The sequence below is a fragment of the Cornus florida genome, unplaced genomic scaffold, assembly GCF_030987335.1.
Source record: "Cornus florida cultivar Cherokee Brave unplaced genomic scaffold, ASM3098733v1 CherokeeBrave_3.0.0_Hap2_Chr03, whole genome shotgun sequence".
Taxonomy (NCBI): Eukaryota; Viridiplantae; Streptophyta; class Magnoliopsida; order Cornales; family Cornaceae; genus Cornus; species Cornus florida.
In genome coordinates, this window is record NW_026775573.1 from 91,707,059 (window position 1) to 91,730,050 (window position 22,992).

General features: G+C 34.2%; 1 protein-coding gene across 1 annotated transcript; it reads right to left on the reverse strand.

Annotated features, from left to right (window-relative positions):
* Positions 1-18,917: 18,917 nt before the first annotated feature.
* LOC132300862 (3-hydroxy-3-methylglutaryl-coenzyme A reductase-like) lies at positions 18,918-22,000 on the reverse strand. The gene is made up of 3 exons (XM_059798124.1): positions 20,834-22,000; positions 20,177-20,705; positions 18,918-19,496 (listed from the first exon to the last, which is right to left on the reverse strand). The coding sequence occupies exons 1-3, from the start codon at positions 21,970-21,972 to the stop codon at positions 19,260-19,262; spliced, it is 1,905 nt and encodes a 634-aa protein (XP_059654107.1). The 5' UTR covers positions 21,973-22,000; the 3' UTR covers positions 18,918-19,259.
* Positions 22,001-22,992: the final 992 nt, after the last annotated feature.

Sequence of the window (22,992 nt, forward strand, 5' to 3'; positions counted from 1 at the left end):
ATGGAGGGAAATTTTCCCACCACTCATGAAACGCCACATGTCATCAACGAAGCCCAACCATACACATGGTCCGAAAAGATAAATCCATTATATGAAGGTCTAGCCGAGAAGGGCCCAACATTCGAATCGGCCCAAGGCCAAAGGTCGTCCATGTTGTAAGCTTAGATATAACCACTTGTAAGCACAGGAATCTTTGCAAATAAGGCTTCTTGTAAGGGTGTCGTACCCAAGAGACCTATATTAATTAAGTTGTTAACAGAATTCTTAAATTCTAAATTAATTTGAAGTATGACAAACAAGTTTTGATATAAAATTTAATCTAATGAACTAAATAGAAAATTAAATTAAAAGCAATAATTAAATTAAATGAGGAAATTATGAGAGAAGAGGCTAGGGACATGATTTCACCACCAACGTCGCAACTACCAATCAGATGCATCAATTTATTGGAGAGATATGAACATACATAATAAATTAATCATGACTACAAGCACATATTAATTCAACTAAAGCATAATATAAAATTAAAGCTAAACATGGATTGACTATTTTCAAATAGCATAAACCATTTACCTAACTACTCTAAACATAATCCATCAAAACCATAATTTTATGTTCAATGAAAAACCATTGCATAACCATCTCATTCACAACTATAAGAAGTAAATGAGTTGTATTCAATCACAAGAATTAAATACCTAAGACAAGATAGAAAATACTTTGTAATTGAATTAAAACTTTAAAAACGATTTATATTGAAAAGTCAAGTAAAAATCCTCTAGGTTACACAATCATGCATGAAAAATATTATTCTCCAATAAACAAATACAATCAAACCAGTAGTGCTAAGTTAGAACTATATCACAACCCTAGCAAATCTTTTAGTTGTTCATGACTGGAATGGATTTCTTTATGGTTGGGAAGAACATCTTTGCCGTTATAGGTCGATCCCTTCTTTCTTCTTCTCCTTTGATTTCAACCTCTAGCTACTATGTATGATGATGATCTCCTAATTGTGTAAAGAACTCTCTTTAAATAAGAGAAGAATAGCCTCAAAGTTACCTTTTCCAAATAGGAGATATATAGAAATTCTGCCAAACTTGGACTCCAAAATTCGTGCTGACTTCCAGCCCAGTTTTGACATAATAAACATCCTTTTCACGAAATCTTCATGAAATACAAAATTGTAAATTTTCGAATTTCCTTTCAACTATAATGCAGATTATGCCATTTTGACACTCAAGGAAAGAGATATAGCCAGAATACTAAAACGGGTTCAAATTCTCAATTTTGGAGAAAGTTTCCTAGTTTGAGAAGGATTCTTTCTTTTCTTCTTGTTTCCATTCTCATCAACTTGGGGCTTTTCTTGGGCTCTTTTTTAGGTCTAATTAGACTTGGATCTTCATCATTACTCAGCCCAATGGATGTGGTCTCTAACCTTTTGGATATCATCTTTAAAAGCCCAAAATTACTGGTTTTGACTGATACTATAATTAAAGTTCTAAAATAGGGAAAAATACTAAAATAATATAAAATCACAAATAAAACTACTACTAAGAGAAGAAAACACGCAAGTTAAGGGGCAAAAATGTATAACATTAAGCACCTAACACACCCCCAAACTTACATATTGCTAGTCACTTAACAATAAAACTAAAGAAACATAAACTACTCCTAACTCCACTTTCGTGGGAGATACAATTGCATTTAGCATATGCAACAAGCTTTTTAAACCCCTAGTTTACCCCTAGTGGACGAGTGAAGTCTCGTGAGGGTTTCCAGAGATGATACCCGCAAACATCCAAAATTTGTGCTCTTTTTCAAAATACAATTCAATCCTTTAGCAATTAACTTATTCTTATATCATCACAATGATCAAGGGAAAAACTACATGTTGCCCAAGGATTGACTCTAGAGGGGTGTGAATAGAGTCAATGGCCAATTTTCGCAATTCATAGATTTACAATTTCTAATCATTCACTTAAGCAATTATGCAATATTCAAGATATGAAAGTAAACAATTAATAGCACAATTGTAAAAGAGATAAGGGAAGAGAAATTACAAACAATGACTCGGTAATTTTAGCGAGGTTCGGAAACTCCTACTCCTCGGCTTAAGACCCCTCTTGAGACTTCCCAATGCACAATGGCTTCTCCTTACAGTTGGAGAGCAAACATTTACATGAAGCAACTGCTTGCTAAGAGAATAACCTTCCCTTAGTCTTCCTTTGGGTCACACCAACCCAATGGGTCAAACCAACCCCTTACAATTGATAGTAACAAGAAGAATGAAGTACAAGAAATATCTCTCAAAGATTGATGTACAAATTTAGCTTTCAAATAGAGTATTTATGAATATCAATGAAGCTCAAACTCTATGAATGAAATGAAAGAGAGAATATGAAATATGTGAAGAATATAAACTCTTATAAACTCAATAGAATCTCTCAAGTGTATAATAGAGCAAAAACTCTATGAAGATTCAAATAAGAGCAAATGCCCCTTGAATCCTTACTAGAATCTCTCAAGATTTGTATATGAAAGAATGAGAGAGATGAGGAGAAAATGTGAAAACAAAAGCTCTCTTTGATGCCTAATGAGGTTTCTCAAGTGTTGGCTCTCTTGCATACCCACAATATGCATACATTGTGTATTTATAGGCCATTAGAAGAATATAGCCATTTGGGGGCAAAATGGTAAAGTCCCCATGAAGTCAAATGGTCAGACTAGCCGTTATTTCAAATTTGTCTCTATGACGGTTGGCTGATGCCTTAATTCGGTTAACCGATGCATTTAACCTGAGAACCCTTTTGCGTGAAACCCTTGTTGGTCTGCTGAACCCTCATGTTCGGTCGGCCGAAACATCTCATTTTAGAACTCAACTCTCTGTTTGTTAATCGGTCGGCTGCCACATACTGGGCATTATCATTAGTCGGCTGACAAACCAAAAATCTATGATGACAGTTTTTCTTTCAGTTTAGTCTTTCTACTAGACTTTCTACATACCTTAATTTAATCTTTATAATATTTATATGTCCATTTACTTTAAGTTTATAATGTAAATAAGGAAGTACCCCCCATTTGGATTCAATAAAAAATATAAGAAAATTGAAATCTAACTAAATCAAAATGTGAAAAATCAGTTTTAATACAAATTGGGATTCCAGATAGTTTTGGTAAATCTTGATCCTCCATGTAGGCTAATTTAGAAATAATGCAAAAAACTCATAAAATCAGTTTAGGCTATTTGAAATGTAAGGAGTAATTACCAAGAAAAATTATTTTGAAGTAATCATTATTTCAAAATTTCATTTTTCACATTTAGCCATTTTTCATACTTAGCCAAAAACATAGTTTCCATGAGACGCATTCAAGAGTCCTATAGTTCATTACCAAGTCATGGTAATGAAGGCTTTATATATGAGCAAATTAGTTCTAAGCTTTAGCATTTATTTTCTAAGGACCAAAGTGAATCATGTAATTAATGTGCATAGTCCTAGCATTCTAGCACAAGTGTTGAGTTCTTTCAAAGCTTAAGCAAGCTTGAAGTAACTCATTCTTTAGCAATGCCTTCATACGTCAATTATATATGCGAATGAAGTGCATAGTCTATTACTAATGGATATAGGAACATGTGAATAATAATGATGATATGCATAATCCTATAGAGATAGGTTTTAAATTGATTCATAAATACCTTGACATTGAATCATAAACACTCACCAACCTATCTACCCCTTTCTTCATGCTTTGTCCATGATCGTTTAAGTTTTGAGGTACTCTTGCTTTCTTCATTGCTTGATCATTGTAGTCGAAGATATCTTTGGATGGACTTTGCATTTGGCTCCTTGCAACTTCAAGTTTTTTTTGTATCCATTTCTTTCCTTGATGTAATCTTTAATAATGGAATACTTGGAATTATCTTTATAGTTTCATTGCGGTCATTCTTTAAATTTGAATAATCTATATAACACTCAATGTAAACATTAGTCCTTAAACACCATTAATGGTTTGTTATCATCAAAACATGTAAATTATCATTGGATAAAATCCTTAAGGTCAACAATCTCCCCCTTTTTAATGATGACAAAACATTGATGTGTTCATAAGCAAATGGAGTGACATTTGAAAAATGCTCCCCCTATCAAAGTGCATATAATGAACATAATGTCATAAAATTGCATGCTTGTTAATTCTACATTCATTTTAGACATTTACACGCATTTAAGATCATTTTAAGCTCTAAGGGATTTCTATAAAATCTCCCCCTGTCAACATGCTTCCATTAAAAGATATATATCATTCATTTGATATGTAAGCACAATGAGATAATGATATATGTATAACATCAAGCATTTGAATCACATCACACATATTTCTCCCCCTTTGTTATCTCAAAAAGGTGTGAGACCTAGACAACTTCATTTAGCATAGATCATTTAGCATAGTGAATTGTCATAGTGAAACAATGATTATAATGAAATGGCAAGAGTGGTAATGACTATAATATACTTTAGAATGCAACATATAAGCTATTATATCATCAGATACCAATTTCATTGATAACATGAGTTCAAATCATCATTTAAGATTGATCATGTCATATACAAAAGTATACATAATCAAACGTGAAAAAATGAAGCATAAACTAGAATAAGCCAAAAGGCAAACAACATTTTAAGACAAATCTTAGAACTCAAGACTACTTCAATCCTAATATATTTCTCCCCATTTGATATTCTCAGGAAGAAGGAAAATATCATCAAACATATGAAGGCTCATATAAAATGAATATAATGACCAAAAAGTCATTTTATAGCATGATTGACAATATACAAGATAAATCAATGAAGATTAGCAAATCATGCATTATTTATTCATAAGAGATTATCTATAATCTCCCCCTATAAATATGCTCACATGTATCATAGATCATTCATTGGATATGCAATAAAAGAATGATATAAGTAATAAAGCAATGATACTAAAATATATTCTTCCATTGAATAATACAAATTGTTATATGATTTTAATAACCAAAATATTTCTAAAATCATATAAGGTATGAGAGATATAAAACATATGTAACTAGTGTCAGTACACCTAGTTATATGCAATGAAGGGCTAATTATGCAAAAACATACTTTCTTAGACATGTACAGTTAGAGATAATTGGCTACATGATTGTCCATATAGATGAGCTCAATATTTCTCTTGTACATATTTCTCAAGGAGTCATATCAAAACATCTTATGAAATCCTGATAACTATAATATGGCCTTAATACCAAAAATATTCTTTAAGGGATGTGGTGAGAGATTGGTTACAAGATTTTTCATGTGGAGAAGCTAACTATCTCTTTTAGACACATTCTTTAAAAAGTGATGTAGAAACATCACATGAAGCTCTAAAGTGTTATAAATGGATATATCAAAATGGAATAGCACTTGTTAAAACAAAATGTTCTTTGAATCATAATCCCAAGATTAAAGTGCAAATAAATATATGAATTTTAATTTTTATGACACTTGAGGAGTTTTAATCCTTAGAAGAAATCAAGTTTTTTCATCATGCTAATTTGAATTTATTTTTCATACTAGAGCTAAACTTCTTTACACAAATCATAAATATTGATTCAATGATAGTATATAAGTGCAATCAACATAATTTCATAAATGGTTTTGGAAACACATATATATTAATTTTGTCAAAAATCATCAATCATGAGAAAATCACTTAAGCTTTTCAAAATGAGCTCTTGGAGCTTATTTATAAATGCAAAAGGTAATTGATAATTTTAAACATGTAGTTCAAAATTTATGCATTTTAAATCCGAATAATTTTTCCTCAATAGACTTTTTGATATGAAGTCAATAAATTATGCATTTGATAAAATTCATTTCATGCAAAAAAACATGTAGCATACTTATTGCATTAATCAAAGTCACATGTACACAAAGACATATATTCAAGGCATTTTTCTTGGTTGAACCCTTGGGAATAAATTTTAACTTAGTTACCAATAATGACCTATAATACCATTATGATGTAGATTTATATTGTAAAGGAACAAAGTTAAAACCATAACTACTTTAAAAAAAGAATTAGTTTTTCTAACAAGCCATTATAGAATATTCACCAATGATTGATCAAATGGATGGTGGTGAACACTTCAACAACTATTAGGAAGACATTATAAATTTTCATTCTTAATTTTAATGATATGGCTCTTCCAAGAAGTTTTATCCTTGAGATTCTCGAGTGAGGACTTATTTGATTTCTCATTATCTCAAGTTCATATAAACATTTTCAAGTCCAATAACCTCATTTCATATATGCAAGGAGTGATGCCAATAAAATGTAGATAGGCAATTATCATCACAATAGCATATAAATGATTTTGTTAGACATAGCCACTTTAATAGATTCGATTAACTTTAAATGAAGCAGCATTAAGGATCAATAATGTGCCATAACATAGTACTTTCATATCAAAATCTATAATATAGACATTTTTAGCAACAAGTAGTATTCATGTCAAGATCACCATCCACATTAATTTTGCCATGAAAATAATCATGTATTACGTTTTATCTAGCACAATCAAGTCACATTTAAGCTTATTAACTAAAGGCACATTTGTGATGAGGAGAGGATATTTACCGAAGCAATTAATATCATTAGCTTTGGTGAAGGTTCTCATTGTAGTGCATCCCTCATCTTTTTGTGAGAGGAAATCATGACTTGATTTCTATTTATGTGCTTTAATCATCCATTTTTGAGAATCCATTTGTTCTTGAGTGAAAGATATCCAACCTACAAAAAATGCTCAAGTGGTATTCTTTAGTACACCATTCTTTTAGGGTCCTCATGAGTTAGAACACTTTAATAAGGTTCCTATTTGAACACAATTCAATACACAGCACAAATATGATACTAACTTTAATCAACATACTTCAAACTAAGTTGTCAATTTAAATGTCTTTAGCATGCTAGTACAAATGTTAATTTATTAAATAGATATGCTTATAATTACATTCAACTTAATGAATCCATATGAGATAAATAAAAATGAGTGAATTAATAACCTTTCATATATGGATCGTAATTCCATGAGCATTGTCCGTAATGAAATTCAAGAATTGACAAAGAGGAACATGATTCTACCTAAGTAGGCAACCATGAATAAAGTTCCCTTTTTAGAAATCCTTAAGGATTCGCCAATTTGAAAGAAGATGCATTTCTTTCCAAATCAGATATACATTTTCAAATAATGTTAGCTTATTGGAAAGCAAAGTTCCTTCTAAAATTTACACCTTTTAGAAATAATTTTATTCTAATTCAAGGTGTAGTATTCCAAATGAAATTACAAGTAATTCATATAAATATAATGCATGTAGAAAATTATTTTTCAATCAATGAAAGAATACATTAAAAACAGTTTTTATAATTGATGAATACTTGAATTACAATAAAAGAAATTTTCCACAATATATGAATGATAACAATAAACCATGAAATAAATAATTAAGCTATTCATAGCATGGAAATATTATGTGGAGTTCACCAAATACCTTACCCGAGGTTGTTCCCAAGTATAATGCTTCGTTCATTATCCTTCAATGAAGAAGATGTCATCAAGCAAACCTACAAGATAAGCTTAAAAAATTTTCTTTTGGTACCCAAATTTTTTTAGGTCCATATGAGTTAGGTAATGGCACATAAGTCCCTTTTGGAACCCAAATATTTTTAATTAGTTGTTATCTTCTTTCTAAATGGACAACTATAAATTTTATCTCCAAACTTTTTACAATAATAGCATGTAAAAGAATTCTTTACAAATGAATCTTTTAATGATTTTTTATTTTCCAATAAACATGTATCTTTAATATGAGGATCATACCCTATCTCATTTTTTAAGAAAACGTTTCTTTGATTATCAAGCATAATACTCAAATTCTCTTTTTCTTTGATAAACTTTGCTAAAATGTCATTTTAATCATCAATGATTTTCTTTAAAGACTCATTTTCGGAAATAAGATCAATTGATGAAAACTTTTTAGAGAGTACACATTTCATTTCATTTTTCAATGACCTATTTTCAATTTGAATCTTTTTTAATTTTTACACAAGATAATGATTTTCCTTTTTCAAAGAGTCAGTTTCCATTTAAACTTCTTCATGTCTTTGAAGGAGACCATGGTTTTCCTTTTTAAATGAAGTACATTTCATAAGCATGTTTTCTAACACACCTTGTAACTCTTTAAACTCATCAAGTAATTCATTGTGCTCATCAACTAATTCATTATAGGAAGTCTATAAATCAAAAGATTCATGATTAGAATTTACCTCATCTTCATTGGCCATGAGACAAAGATTAACCAACTATTTGATGTTACTTGCTTCTTTGCTAGAAGCTTGGAGAGCTATACTCTTCTTTTGTATTGCGTCACTTTCTTCATTATAAATGGATGAGTTAGTTTTACCAATAACATCCAAATGATTAGTAATGTTAGTAAAACCATAATTCATCTCATTTATACTAAACGGTTCATTTATATTTGATTCCTAATGATGACTTGATCCAACATTAGCTAATTCAAGCAAGTCCTAAATTTCTTTAGCCATTTTACAAAAGATAATTTTATTGAACTCATTTTTACTCAATGCATAATAAATATAGCATATGGCTAAAGCATTACATTGAATTAATCTATGACAATTTTCATCCCATTCATTTTTTGATTTAGGAATTTCATTTCCTTCAATAACTTTGGTTGGGATATAACCACCATTTTCTACAACATTCTATAAATCAATATCAATACTTTTTAGAAAGGCCCTCATTCTAATTTTTCAATAGAAATAATCATTTTCAACAAAACAAGGAGGTTTATCAATGGGTTGTCCTTCTAAGTGTGTGATACTACCATTGTTGGCCATGACCGTACTCTAAGACAGTTAAATCATTTAATAAAGTTTAGACTCTAATACCAATTGTTGCCCAAAAATTGACTCTAGAGGGGGTGAATAGAGTCAATGGCCAATTTTCGTAATTTATAGATTTACAATTTCTAATCAGCCATTTAAGTAATTATGCAATATTCAAGATATGAAAATAAACAATTAATAACACAATTGTAAAAGAGATAAAGGAAGAGAAATTCCAAACAATGACTCGGCGATTTTAGCGAGGTTCGGAAACTCCTTCTCCTCGGCTCAATACCCCTCTTGAGACTTCCCAATGCACTATGACTTCTCCTTACGGGTGAAGAGCAAATCTTTACATGAAGCAACTCCTTACTTCACCTTGCTAAGAGAATAACCTTTCCTTAGTCTTCCTTTGGGTCACACCAACCCGGTGGGTCAAACCAACCCCTTACAATTGATAGTAACAAGAACAATGAAGTACAATAAATATCTCTCAAAGATTGATGTACAAATTTAGCTCTCAACTAGAGTATATATGAATATCAATGAAGCTCAAACTCTATGAATGAAATGAATGAGAGAAGATGAAATATGTGAAGAATATAAGCTCTTATGAACTTAATAGAATCTCTCAAGTGTATAATAAAGCAAAAACTCTATGAAGATTCAAACAAGAGCAAAAGCCCTTTGAATTCTTACTAGAATCTCTTAAGATTAGTATATGAAAGAATAAGAGAGATGGGGAGAAAATGTGAGAACAAAATCTCTCTTTGATGCCTAATGAGGTCTCTTAAGTGTTGGCTCTCTTGTATACCCACAGTGTGCATACATTATGTATTTAGAGGCCCTTGGAAGAATATAGTCGTTTGGGGGCAAAATGGTAAAGTCCTTATGAAGACAAATGGTCAGACTAGCCGTTATTTCAAATTTATCTCTATGTCGATCTGCTAATGGTACACTTTCAGTCAGCCGTAAGTACCTTGTCGGTCGGCTGATGCATTTAACCTGAGAATCCTTTTGCGTGAAACCCTTATCGGTCGGCAGAACCCTTATGTTCGGTCGGCCGAAACATCTCATTTAAGAACTCAACTCTTTGTTTGTTAGTCGGCCGACTGCCACATACTGGGCATTATCATCAGTCGGCTGACAGACCAAAAATCTGTGCTGACAGTTTTTCTTGTAGTTTAGTCTTTTTGCTAGACTTTCTACATACCTTATTTTCATTGAAAATATTTAAGTGAATGTCTTTATAGTATTTATAAGTCCATTTAATTTAAGTTTACAATATAAATAAGGATGTACCCCCCATTTGGATTCAATAAAAAGTATAAGAAAATTAAAATCCAACTAGATCAAAAAGTGAAAAATCAGTTTTAGTACAAATTGAGGTTCCTGATAGTTTTGGTAAATCTTGATCAGGCTAATTTAGAAATGATGAAAAAATCCCATAAAATCAATTTAGGCTATTTGAAGTATAAGGAGTAATTGACAGGAAAAATTATTTTGAAATAATCATTATTTCAAAAATCTATATTTCTCACTTAGCCATTTTTCATACTTAGCCAAAAACACAGTTTTCATAAGGCGTATTCAAGGGTCCTAAAGTCTGTTACCAAGTCATGGTAATGAAGGCTTTATAGATGAGCAAATTAGTTATAAGCCTTAGCATTTACTTTCCAGAGACCAAAGTGAATCATGTAATTAATGTGCATGGTCCTAACATTTTAGCATAAGTGTTGAGTTCTTTTAAAGCTTAAGCAAGCTTGAAGTAACTCATTCTTTATCAATGACTTCATACGTCAATTATATATGTGAATAAAGTACATCGTCTATTGATAATGGATATAAGAACATGTGAATGATAATAATGATATGCATTATCCTATAGAGATAAGCTTCAAATGGATTCATAAATACCTTGACATTGAATCCTAAACACTCACCAACCTATTTACCCCTTTCTTCATGCTTTGTCCATGATCGTTTAAGCTTTGATGTACTCTTACTTTCTTCCTTTCTTTGAGTTGCTTGCTTGCTCAGTATATTCCAAGATATCTTTGGATGGACTTTGCATTTGGCTCCTTACAACTTCAAGTCTTCTTTGTATCCATTTCTTTCCTTGATGTAATCTTTAATAATGGAATACTTGGAATTATCTTTATAGTTTCATTGAGGTCATTCTTTGAATTTGAATAATCTATTTAACACTCAATGTAAACATTAGTCCTTAAACACCATTAATGGTTTGTTATCATCAAAATATCTAGATTGTCCTTGGATGAAATCTTTAAGGTTAACACTACACAAAAGTACCTTAAAAATTATTAACTAACAATACTCCTTAGTCCCTATTTTCATACCTCAAACTAATGTTTCCCACACATTTTGATAATAAAGAATAATAGCAAAATCAATTCCCAATTTCATGAAATTGTGAACTAGTAACTCACCTATGTAGTAATGTCTTTTAAATTAAACCCAACTACTATAACTTCAATTCCTCAGATCCCTTCTCAACCTATCTCCTATGGCAATTTTTTTTTTTTCTTCTCACATATATATATTTTTTATTGCTATTGTATTGAATGGTTGTGCAATGTCCGATCTATTAAACTTTCTAGAAAACTTAGGTAGCAAGCTTTCAACCAATGACTCCCAGACCAGACAATCTTAGACCATTAGGTGTAAAGACACCCCTAAGGACTTAATTGGTCAAGTCAATTAGGCTACAAACTGTAATACTCCTAATTTTAAAAGGATAGTCCTGGTATTTATTTTATTATTTCTAATGCATTTTTACTTGTTGACGTGCATATGTGTTAATTTTATTGCTTTAATTGTGATTTATTATTTACTTGTTTTCTTTGTTGGGGTTTTTGTTGTGAGTTTAATTAAATTTACTGATTTAAATTGTTCTATTTTAGTTAGTGTAATTATAGTAATTATTTGGTTGTTTTAATTAACTTAATTAGAGGGTTGTTTTAATTGATTTAAGTTTAACTGATGAATTGTTTAAATGTATTTATTTTATTAAATATAATTGTTTTCTAAACTTAACGTGACTGTAGGGTTGGTTGCATGTATGGTATATACATAAGTAGCTGACATTGATATTATAAACTAGTTGGGTTTTACGGGCCGAGTTTCAGTTTAGGGTTTAGGTGGACTTAGATTTAAGGTGGCCTATAAATACATGTAGGGTTTCAGTTTAGGGTTTGAGAACCTAATTCACGGTATACAGAAAACAGAGAGACGTGTAGAGGAATCTGGGAGAGAACAGAGAGGGGAAAGCAAAAAGGGGTTACCGGAAAAGTTTAGAAGGAAGACGTTGAGATTTTTGGAACCGAATCTCACAGGCAAGTTCTAATACTAACTCTACCTCTTTGGCCTATGTTCTTTGCATCCCTAATTAAATTCCAGGATGAAATAAATTTAATTTAATTTTTTTTAACTTCATTTGCACGGTTATTTGGTTTTTAAAACAGTATGTGTTTTCTGTATCTGTAACTTGTTCGTTTTTAAACGGTTTTGCATAACTCTTATTCTAATGATAATTGATTAATGTCTAATGAGTTTAAATAGTTCTGGAAGATGTTTCTGTGCATCATTAATACAATCCTAGGTGAAAGTAAACCGTTAAATTAATTTTTGGTTGCATAGAAATTGTTCAACATCGTGTGTGTTACCGATTGGGTTTTTGGCTTGTTTTAAATCTATTTGGAAAAATTCTTGTTCCGATTAGTTTTGATTAATGAATAATGAATTTAATTAACTTTGGAACACTCTAGGACTGAGTTTTAATCAATAATAAACTTGGGTTGAGGAATACAGTTGCCGGACATCGCTAGAATTGGAAACGAAGACGCACAGGAGAAGAACCTACTCTAATTAGAGTATAGCAGGCTCAATAAAAGGGTAGAACGGGCTCTACCTTAGGTAGAGCCGGCTCTATGGGAGTCTAAAGGTGGCTCCATCATGGGGAAGCCGGCTCTACCTTGTTGTGGAAGAGGCTCCACCTTTTACGGAGCCGGCTCCTTTTATTTTTGCTTCCAGTTTTAAGTTTCTGCGAGACCTGGGCTACGGGGATTGAATTCTTGACATTCTAGGATGAAAATAGAGTGTTTCGAAAGGTATTCAGAAGGGTCTAAACTTGTGTTAAATTTTCAGAAGGCCTGGTAATTCATAATCTTCCATAAGAAGCTAAAAGAAGGAACAGCCAGAAACTCTTAGGAAAGAGATCAATATTACTGTGATGCGGATAATTCAAGTTGCTTGTTTTAAAATTAGCATTTGAACTAGGAATTTTAAGTTTAAATCATATGACAGTGGTATATGATTAAGCATTACAATTAATATAATGTCGATTATGCTTAACAGGAAATTAGTTGATGTTTACAAGTCATTATGTATAATCAACTAACCGGATGATATGGAGTAGTTTAAACGAGCATGTTAATTTTGATATTGATATTAGTATGCTGATAGGGGATTAAAGAATGGATTACACTTATTATCTGCGTTCTTAAACTGTTAGAGAATCATGTGTTGTTCATATATGACAAGCTTGCAATTTATATATTCTTGTTGTACTTGTTATAGATGTGTGGATATTGATATTTATAATATCATCTGTATTATTAACAGTTGGATGGATGGTGTTATACTTGTTATGGATTGGTTGATATTGATTTTATCTCATTATTTGTATTATCAACATTGGATGGATGGTTTGTATGCACCGGTATGGGACGGTGACATACTAGGGGGATTAGCTCAAAAACGCTAAGTCCTACCTACTCTGGATTAAGGGATGGATTAACTACAAAAGTTAAGTCCTACCTGTATTTTGTGTCAGATCACTAAATAGTTGAGTGACACTTTTAGTTTGGAACGGATTTTAAATATATTTTTATGGTGCCACGATATGAGCCTGAGTCTCAGAGTCGTTGGCTAGGGAGCATATATGCATTGGGATGCATAGCTGGCTATGATGGTTGGATGTGTACCCTGCTAGGTCTAGGTAGTCATGCCCACCTCAGGTGCGTTTTGCATGGTGCCTACTAGTCAGGTTGAGACGGGCCTGTAGTCCAGTGAGAGTCCTGTAGTGTGATTATATATATATGTATCTACGGACTATTTAGTTATTGTTGGATTGGTTAGGATGTACATGCGTATCGGGTCAGTGCTTGGGTAGTAGTAGTATAGAACTTGCTAGTGGGCCTGACCCACTTATTATTTTTCAGGTATTGGATGTTTGAGGTCTTAGAGCTTGTTCGAGCTGAGCCGAGACGATCTTTCATTCTACCGACGATGTAGGACTTCTTTCCAGATATTCGATTTGGGCTTGTATCTTCAGTTATTTATTTTCGTTCGGTTTGAATTTTTATTAGGGGTCCACTGGAGATGGATTCCCGAGTTGTAAACTTATGAAGTTTGGATTGTCAGAGTTTAAATATTTATATTTGAGAATTTTTAATTTAGTATTCCTTCAGCTTATTATTATTTCTCAAATTCATTTTGTATTTTGTGTTCGATTAAATATTAATTGTTTGATATCCTTCGGATCTGTACTCGGACTTGATCACCCGTGGCTCTAGAATCGAGGGGTATCACACAAACCAAGACGAACCAAATCAATTTATTTCAATTTTTTTTTTTTTTTTTTTTTCCTTCATCCTTACCCCCCACTTCTTCATGCAAACACTCTATGTTTACTGAGGCATGAGGCCCGATTACTTTATGAAAGGGTTTAGATTTTATATATATGTCATATTAATAACTCTCAAAGTTCACTAATTCATATCCATCCATAGTTATTGATGCTTTCTTTGGTATTCCCAAAATAAATGTTAATATTTAGATATGTTAAATAGGCATAAACTTTTACATTTATTAAAACTACTTAACACTTGTACGTTAGTATAGTGAGAAGGGATCGTCCACTGTTAAAGGTTTGTGTAATGCTAGAAATGGGGGCTGGGATGCTACTGGAAGAAGTCACGCTCTCCTCTACTAAGGACTCAACAGCTTAGAAGTAGTCACTAAAAGCTGAAAAGGATCACATGGAAGTCACAACCATGGAAGACTGAGTTTGAGCCAAGTCACCTTGCAAAAGTAAGAAAATGTGTTAAGTGGATTGAAAGAATATTTAAAGATATTTTGTTCAAGGGATTACCTATTTTATGGGAGATAGAGATTTAGCCACCTCTTTTGTGGCAGAAACTACCATTTAAGCAGACTTCCCAATTGATGCTGTTGGAGGATCCTTTAGAAGGGCCACAATGAGATATTTTTGTTCTTTCAACAGTGGCATTGTTGGACTTGGCAAAGGATGATGAAAAGGACTGTGAAAAGAAGTATCTGAAAGAAATTTTGTCAATAAAAGAAGAAAAAAAATGGAAAATGAAGGAAAAAGAAGTATAAAACACCACAACAGAATGTGAAGACCGTGTCTTCTTTTTCTTTTTTCCCTTTTTCAACATTCATTTTTTAAATTATTTTATTTATTTATTTATTTATGCTTTTTCCGCGTTGCCTTAGGGTTTTGTTGAGCCCGTGGTAAGGTTCGATGTCCAGAACTGACTTCAAATACCACATGCATTGCATTATTTTAGCTTTTACTGTCAGTGCATGATTTAATTTCATTGAAAAGCATGCTCGTTTATTTTTATTTTCTGGGGGTATGGATGCATAGATTCTTCAAAAATATTTTCGTTTTTCGAGGTGTTTTGTATAATTAAGTTTTTGATATATTTTTGTTTAAGGACCATTTTACAATTATTTTTGCTAGATATTTAGAAGGATTACCTTTTCTAATTTTGGGAAAGTGTGACGAGTGTCATACTTCCATTGGTGCACTTGTTGACTTGTCATTGGTGCACTTGTTAGCCTAGGATGATGACAAGTGTAAGGCCTAGATTAAGCTTTGTGAGGAGGCCTAGGATTATGACAAGTGGAGGGTGGATGTGTGTGTGTGAGAGAGAGGTAGTGTTGGTGTAGTGTAATTGATTATCAAAGGCTTAGGGTTTATGGAAAAGTTAGAGATTTCATCTTCCCCACTAAAGAGCCACCATTGTTAACCTTGGAACCCTAGCCTCCATTTCTTAATTTCGAACCCTTTCCCTTAAGCTTTTGGTCTTCCACCTTGAAGACAAAAGCTTCCTCACATCCATCTCTACAACACCTTTGCTCGGTATTCCCCTTTGCTTCCATTTGCTTTGGATTCTAGAGGTTTAATTCTCTAATGAGGTAGGGAATGACTTATGTTTATACACATAGTGATTTAATGTGTTCTTAAGGTTAATATACATTGTATGCATGATTTTCGAATTCTAGGGTTGTATATAGTTGTATCCTGCATGAAATTAACTTAGGGCTTTAGATTGTTTAAGGCTTGTGGATGATCTTTAACTTGTATTAACCTTAGTTCATTTAGTGATGATTTGAAATTTAGAGATTTTGTTAGTGTAATTATAGAAATTTTATATTGTTGTTGCCAATGATTTGATTGTATATTTGATATTATGTTGATGTTTAAGTCATGGATTTAAAACTCATTTTGTACTAGCATGAATGGAATTCTTGTGTTGACAACATTGTTGTAGCTCAGTGGAATTCATATTGTGAACTTGTTGTTGAAAATGCCATTGTAGTTGAGGACCTAGAGCGTGACTTGTGTGGTTTCCAACTTGGTTGTGCATGGAACGTGGTTAAGTGCATTGTATACTTAGCATACGTTGTGTATAATTTGTTAATTTTGGATTCTTGGGGCAGCGTTGTTGTGACATGGCTATAGTACAGCTCTAGTAACCCAAAAGTAACCAATTGCGTTGGTTTTATCCAGCGAGATGTCCGAGTATATCCACATTGTTTGGTTATTCCAATGTTGTTCAATTGTGATACTTGTTGTGGATTGTGTTTAAACTGTTTCAAAGGTAACTTTAGAATGATCCCTTAGCTCCATATTGAACTTAGACGTTAGGTGACATGATCCACGTGTATCCATTTATATTCACTTTCAAAATTGTTAAAACCTTATGTTATACGCATATGGCAAAAGAGAGTCGCCTTGACTATACATGGCTTATATATATACACATATATATACTCAGGTATAAAGCAAAAGATGAAGGCAAGCAAGCTGGGCCAGAACGTGGGATGTATGGCATCACTAGAAGAGGATTGCAGTTCGTGGGTCTGAAAATTGAGCTTCTGCAGCCGGACGTGGGACAAGTGTTTTGTAAAGAGATGATAAAGGGGAAGGGGCCGTTTGTAATAAGGCATGGGATATTCTTATAAAGGTTATACACGCCTATAAATAGAGCACTTAAGATTACATGTAGGGCCTCTTTCTCTACGACATCAAACAACTTCAATACATTGTCAATTACTTTCATGCAATTTCAATACAAGTTCTTTATTTTCAAGCACTTACTTCTTAGTATTGCACTTTAATTCCCTAGTTTAGCATTGTAGTTTTATCAAACTCCTTTCATCGAAGGCAAATTAGAACCATTCACAATCGCCTGATCGTTTCAAGAGGGGTTCTTTTTGTTCGATTCTTTCTGAGTCTTCCGAGACTCCGGCACGCCTGCGCACTTCCAGTGTCCTAATTTTGTCCAAACAACTGCCCAATCGATCTAACTGATTAGATGGTCCCCATATCTAATCTAACCGATTAGATGATGCCCGACCATAATGTAATCGATTGGATGTAATAGATCCCATTGAGTCCAATGAATTGTTTGATGCCGATCTTTTTTTTCCCACCAGAATGCGCGCATCTGTTTCATTAACTCTAGACATAAGGTACGAGATAGCTTAAAAGAAGAAATAAAATAAGTGGGTAGGGCATTCAACACCACCTTTATCAATATTTCCTTTCCACCAACCGAAATGGTATTTTTCCGCCGTGACGCCATCCATTCTTTCATTTGTTGAAGCACAAACTTGAACACATCATTTTTTGATTGCCCAAAAATCGTTGGCACTCCAAAATATTTTGTTTGAAACTTCCTCTGACAGGCCCAACAACTGACTCAATTCTTGCCGCAAGTGTATATTAGCATTCTTTGATGAGAAAATACATGATTTCTCGAAGCTCACCTTTTGTCCCGAAGCCAGCTCATATGAATGAAGAATTCTCTTCAAAGAACCAATTCAGTTTCAAAAGCTTGACAAAAGATTATAGAGTCGTTGGCAAAGAACAAGTGGGAAACGGCTGGTGCACCCCTACAAATCCTCACTCCTATTAATATCCTCGCCTCCTGAGCCCGCTGAAATGCCACTGAAAGTGCCTCAACACAAAGGATGAACAAATATGGCGAAGGAGGGTCGCCCTGACGCAACCCCCGCGAAGGATGGAAGAATCCCACCGGCTGTTCATTAAGCAAAAGGAAGTGTGTTATTGTGGAAAGACATGAGAAGACCATTTTTATCCAATGAGAATTCAATCCCAACTTTTTAAGCATGCTAAATAAGAAGCCCATTCGATACGGTCACAGGCTTTACTCATGTCAACAAATAAGTTTTTGTAAAGCTCTCAGAAAATTGAACCAAGTAGGATCATTTTTTCTTGATTTCATTTCCATGGGAATCTCACAAAGAAAAGAATTATTTTTTCCCCTTCTGGGGAACAAATTAACTTTCCTTTTAAACACCAAGTAAAGGAAAGGAAAACCACTTTTTTTTTTTTCTTTTCATCAAAATATATTTTACAAAACAATTTATTTATTTCATTTCTCTTTTCCCATTCATTCCTTATATCATAAAAAACCTGCATGAAAATCCTCCATTTCCTCCCATGACTCATTCAAAATTTATTGGAGGTTTTAGAGCAAACCTATTCTGACGAAACAGAATCTTCTCCAACCCAGAAGTATACTATACTTCTAGCAGGAACAGGTCATTGGAGAAGAATCAGAAGATTTTGGTTCCATCAACCTTTATGTAAATACATAATAATAATAATAACAATGGTGACTAACTTTTGAACTTTGTAATCACTTAAAGATATCTTCATTGATTATATAAGTAAATGATACAAGATATGAGCTGGACGCTACCCTTTCAAGAAAAAGAAAAAGAAAAAAGAAAAATATACACAATTATGATTGATACATTGATAAAATAAGTAAAGAATACAAATGCAACCATTACATTTTTGCTGACAATCTTGTCTCTCCATAATTAGTTTAGTTGACACCTCAACTATACTATACATATATCTTCCTGTTCTTGATTGACATTATTAATATTACACCGTTTTGTTGAGCGCTCTGACACTATTATTGAGGAGGAGGACTGGCTGGCTGGCTGGGTCTTCAAGCTCAAGCTTTGGTAACATCTTTGCTTGATCTATTGTACTTCATGTGGCTCTTGACAAGCTGTCCGGCTGCAATAGCAGACATGAGCGAGAGCTCTCCGGCGAGAACAGAACCAGCTACAATGCTGGCCAACAGCCTTGCGTTCGATCCTGGTAATTCTTTGTTTGCACCCTTCACTCCAAGAAGGTTCAGGCATGCAGACTGAGATGCTAGTTGGGTACCACCTCCAACAGTACCAACCTGTACATAACATAACATATAATCAGCAATATGAAAACCAATACTATCGCCTATATATATCAATGTGTTACCACCAATGCATTCATAAGTATACATAAATATACACCTGTAAAGTATATGTTGTTTGATAATTCAATTCGGTACTTAATTATAAACAAAATAAAAGATTGTCTAGTGAAGTATGTTTTTAAAAACCCAAGTTAGATATCACTTCAAAAAATAAAAAAATTCAACTTTAAATGGCATAAAAACATTTTAGTGAGCAAGACTTCACTTATCACCGAGCTGCAGCTCCCGCTAAACTCAGGCCTGCTTGGTTCAGTAAAACTGACAACTGAAAACATTTTCTATACAAAAATCTGCTTGATTTACAGTTTCTGAAAACTATAACAACAGAGTTTTTTGTTTTATGAGTTCTTGAAAACTATTTTTTGAGTGACAAATCAAGTCAGCTTGATTGGGTCTTTAATTTTCATTTTATCCAGAAGCAAAACGAATTCAACCATTCCTAATATCCTAAAGATGATTATTAAGTGGTTTCTTCTAATCAAGTGGAGTATATGTGTAGAATAAACTGAGTTGGATGATTCGATCTGACTGACTCTTGTAAGTCCGAGAGCACTAGAAGCTCAAAATAAAAGTATGGTGAATTAATTGTAAGGGGTGGTGAACTAAGTTACCTCAATAGAAGGCATTGTGACAGAGATGTGAAGGTCCTTTCCATCATTGACAGCTTCCATCATGGTAATACAGTGTGAACTCTCAACATTCTGTGCCGGGTCTTGACCAGTGGCTATGTAGACTGCAGAAACAATATTACTGGCATGGGCATTGAAGCCACCAAGAGCTCCAGCCATGGCTGACCCAGTAAGGTTTTTGAGCATATTAAGCTCTACCAACGAAGCAACGTTGGTCTTGAGAACCTTCTTCACCACTTCCTCCTTGATGATAACCTCGCACACAACAGACTTGCCACGCCCTTCAATCCAATTAACTGCAGCAGGCTTCTTGTCTGAACAGTAGTTACTAGAGATGCCGATAACATCCATGTCAGGGAAGGAAGTCTGGAGGAAATCCATCACATTCTGTACACCTTTGGAGACCATGTTCATCCCCATGGCATCCCCTGTGCTGCAAGTAAACCTCATGTACAGATTCTTCCCAGCAATGGCGCATTTGATGCTCTGCAGCCGACCAAATCTGCTAGACCTGTAAGGTAAGCAAACAAGGAACAAATACTAATCAACATCAGCATTAGCATTGTAAGAAAATCAGTTTCATTCATGCATTTATACAAACAGTAAGTAAGCAAACAGTATTATATTATATAAACAAACCTGTTGAAAACAACGCTCAAAGTTTCGAAATTGATGGGGTCTTCCAAGAAAAACTTGAGCTCGGCGGCTCTCTTGGCGGTGCCGAACCTCACGACGGGGGCTCTTGTCATCCCATCTCTCAGCAACACGCTGGTTGCTCCACCAGACGCGTAAATTGCTTTGCAACCCCTGTTGGTACTCGCAACCAAACACCCCTCCGTGGTCGCCATCGGAACTGAATACTCCCTACCGTCAAGCAAGAGTGGTCCGGCGATACCCACCGGAATCTGAATGTAACCAACCGGCATCTCGCAACACTGTCCCAAAATGGAGTCGTAATCGAAGTGATTCAAAGGCAGTCCCTCCAGAGACTTCCCGGTCATCCTCTGGAGTGCCTCGCGGCGGATTGCAGCTGCCCGGTGGCAATCGCCGAGCTTGGATTCGAGGGTATAGGAGGGAATGGTGCCGGCAACCACCGATTTGATGATCTCCTCGTCCTCTTCTGATGAAATGGGTACGGAGGAATCATTGACGACGGCGACTTTGGGTTTGAGAGGAGCGATAGGAGGTATTGGGCAATCGGGGGCGGCGGCAGCGCAGGGGAGTGGGCGAGTGTCCTCTTTGAGGATAACTTGGTCGACATCTTCTTCCTCCTCTTCGTCATCGGAAGAGCGACCACCAGCAGACTGGACGAAGCCGATGCCGAAGAAGCCGAGGAGGTAAATGAAAGAGGCGACAAAGGCGACGATGGCGGCGATCTCGGAGAGAGTGACGATGTGGAGAGGAGTAGAGTTGCGGATCTTCTCGCGCCATCGGATGAGAAGGTAATAGACGACGGAGAAGAAGAGGGTCAAGAAAATGCCATTTGTGAGGTAGAGAGGGAGAGGGAGAGCATCAGATGCTTTTGGGGAATCAATGAACTTGGTCGACTTGGCCGCAGCATGTTTGGGTTTGAGAATGGATGGTGGTGGTGAGGAAGATGGGAATTGGTGGACAGGTTTAATCGACCGCCGACGGACGTCCATGATTGCCGGAGAATGATAGATTCCGGCGGCGGATCGATTAAAAAAGAAGTTGTTATGTGTGTGTGGTGTGGCGTGGGTGAGAGAAAAGAAGAGAAGATGTGAGAGTTGGTTGAGTATGGAGGGAGGAGCGAGCATTCAGGGGCTATACTTATAGGGTTTGCATTGTACTATACTGGACTGGAGGAGGAGGACTAGAGATAAAAAAAATTATAAGTAAAAATAAAATAATAAAAAATGTGAGAGGCAAGCACGTACGAGGCTTGACTCGGCACGTGTGAATAGAAAAGTTAATATAGGTGTAATTGGTCAAAGTCTTTCCGATTGAAAGCACAACAACTCGGCATCGACCTGCTTCAGTCGTTCTCCATTTCGTCACTTGCTCTTTCTTCCACTTTTTGTCTTGTGTTTTCGAAGTTTTCAATACCTACCCACCCCCTTCCCATTGAAAAATTTTGAGTTCCAATTACAGCCGGAGTACTTCACCTCAAAGTTTGACCGTTAAAAAACCACAAATTTCGAAACGAAAATTTTGGTTTTTATGTGTGTTTTTATGTGTGTTTTTTTTTTTTTCTTTCACATTATTTAACAATATTTAGCGTTAAATAATTATTATTATAATAACAAATAGATAATTAATACCTTCATACGAGTTCCACTATAAAAAAAATTACAAAATAATAAAAAGATGTTAATTTTTTATTTCAAAATGCTAGGGCGTGAAAAGCATTCAAAATATTCAAATTGGTAGGCAAGTGGGTTTACCCCATGTTTTTATTTGTGCTGTGAATTGTTGACCCTCCTCCTGTTCCTCTTGTGTTTGTATATGAGTTTATTTGTTTGGTTTAATATGACTTGGAGTTCATGGTATGGAAATAAGAAAATATATTTGGAATAAGAGGTATAATTTATATATACTAGGGGCCAAACAAACGAGTCTTTGAATTCATGAAACCCAATCCACTAATTTTTAAAATTAAAAATAGCTTTTACCTAGCTATTGTCCACCCAATAAGGTATCCAACTTACCTATATATATATATATATGCATATTAATTAGACCATGTCTGTCTGGATAGTAGGTAGTGGAACTCGTGTTATACGTGGAATTGGTTCCCCATATTCACATGAGAGATTTCAATTGCGAAATGATTGTGG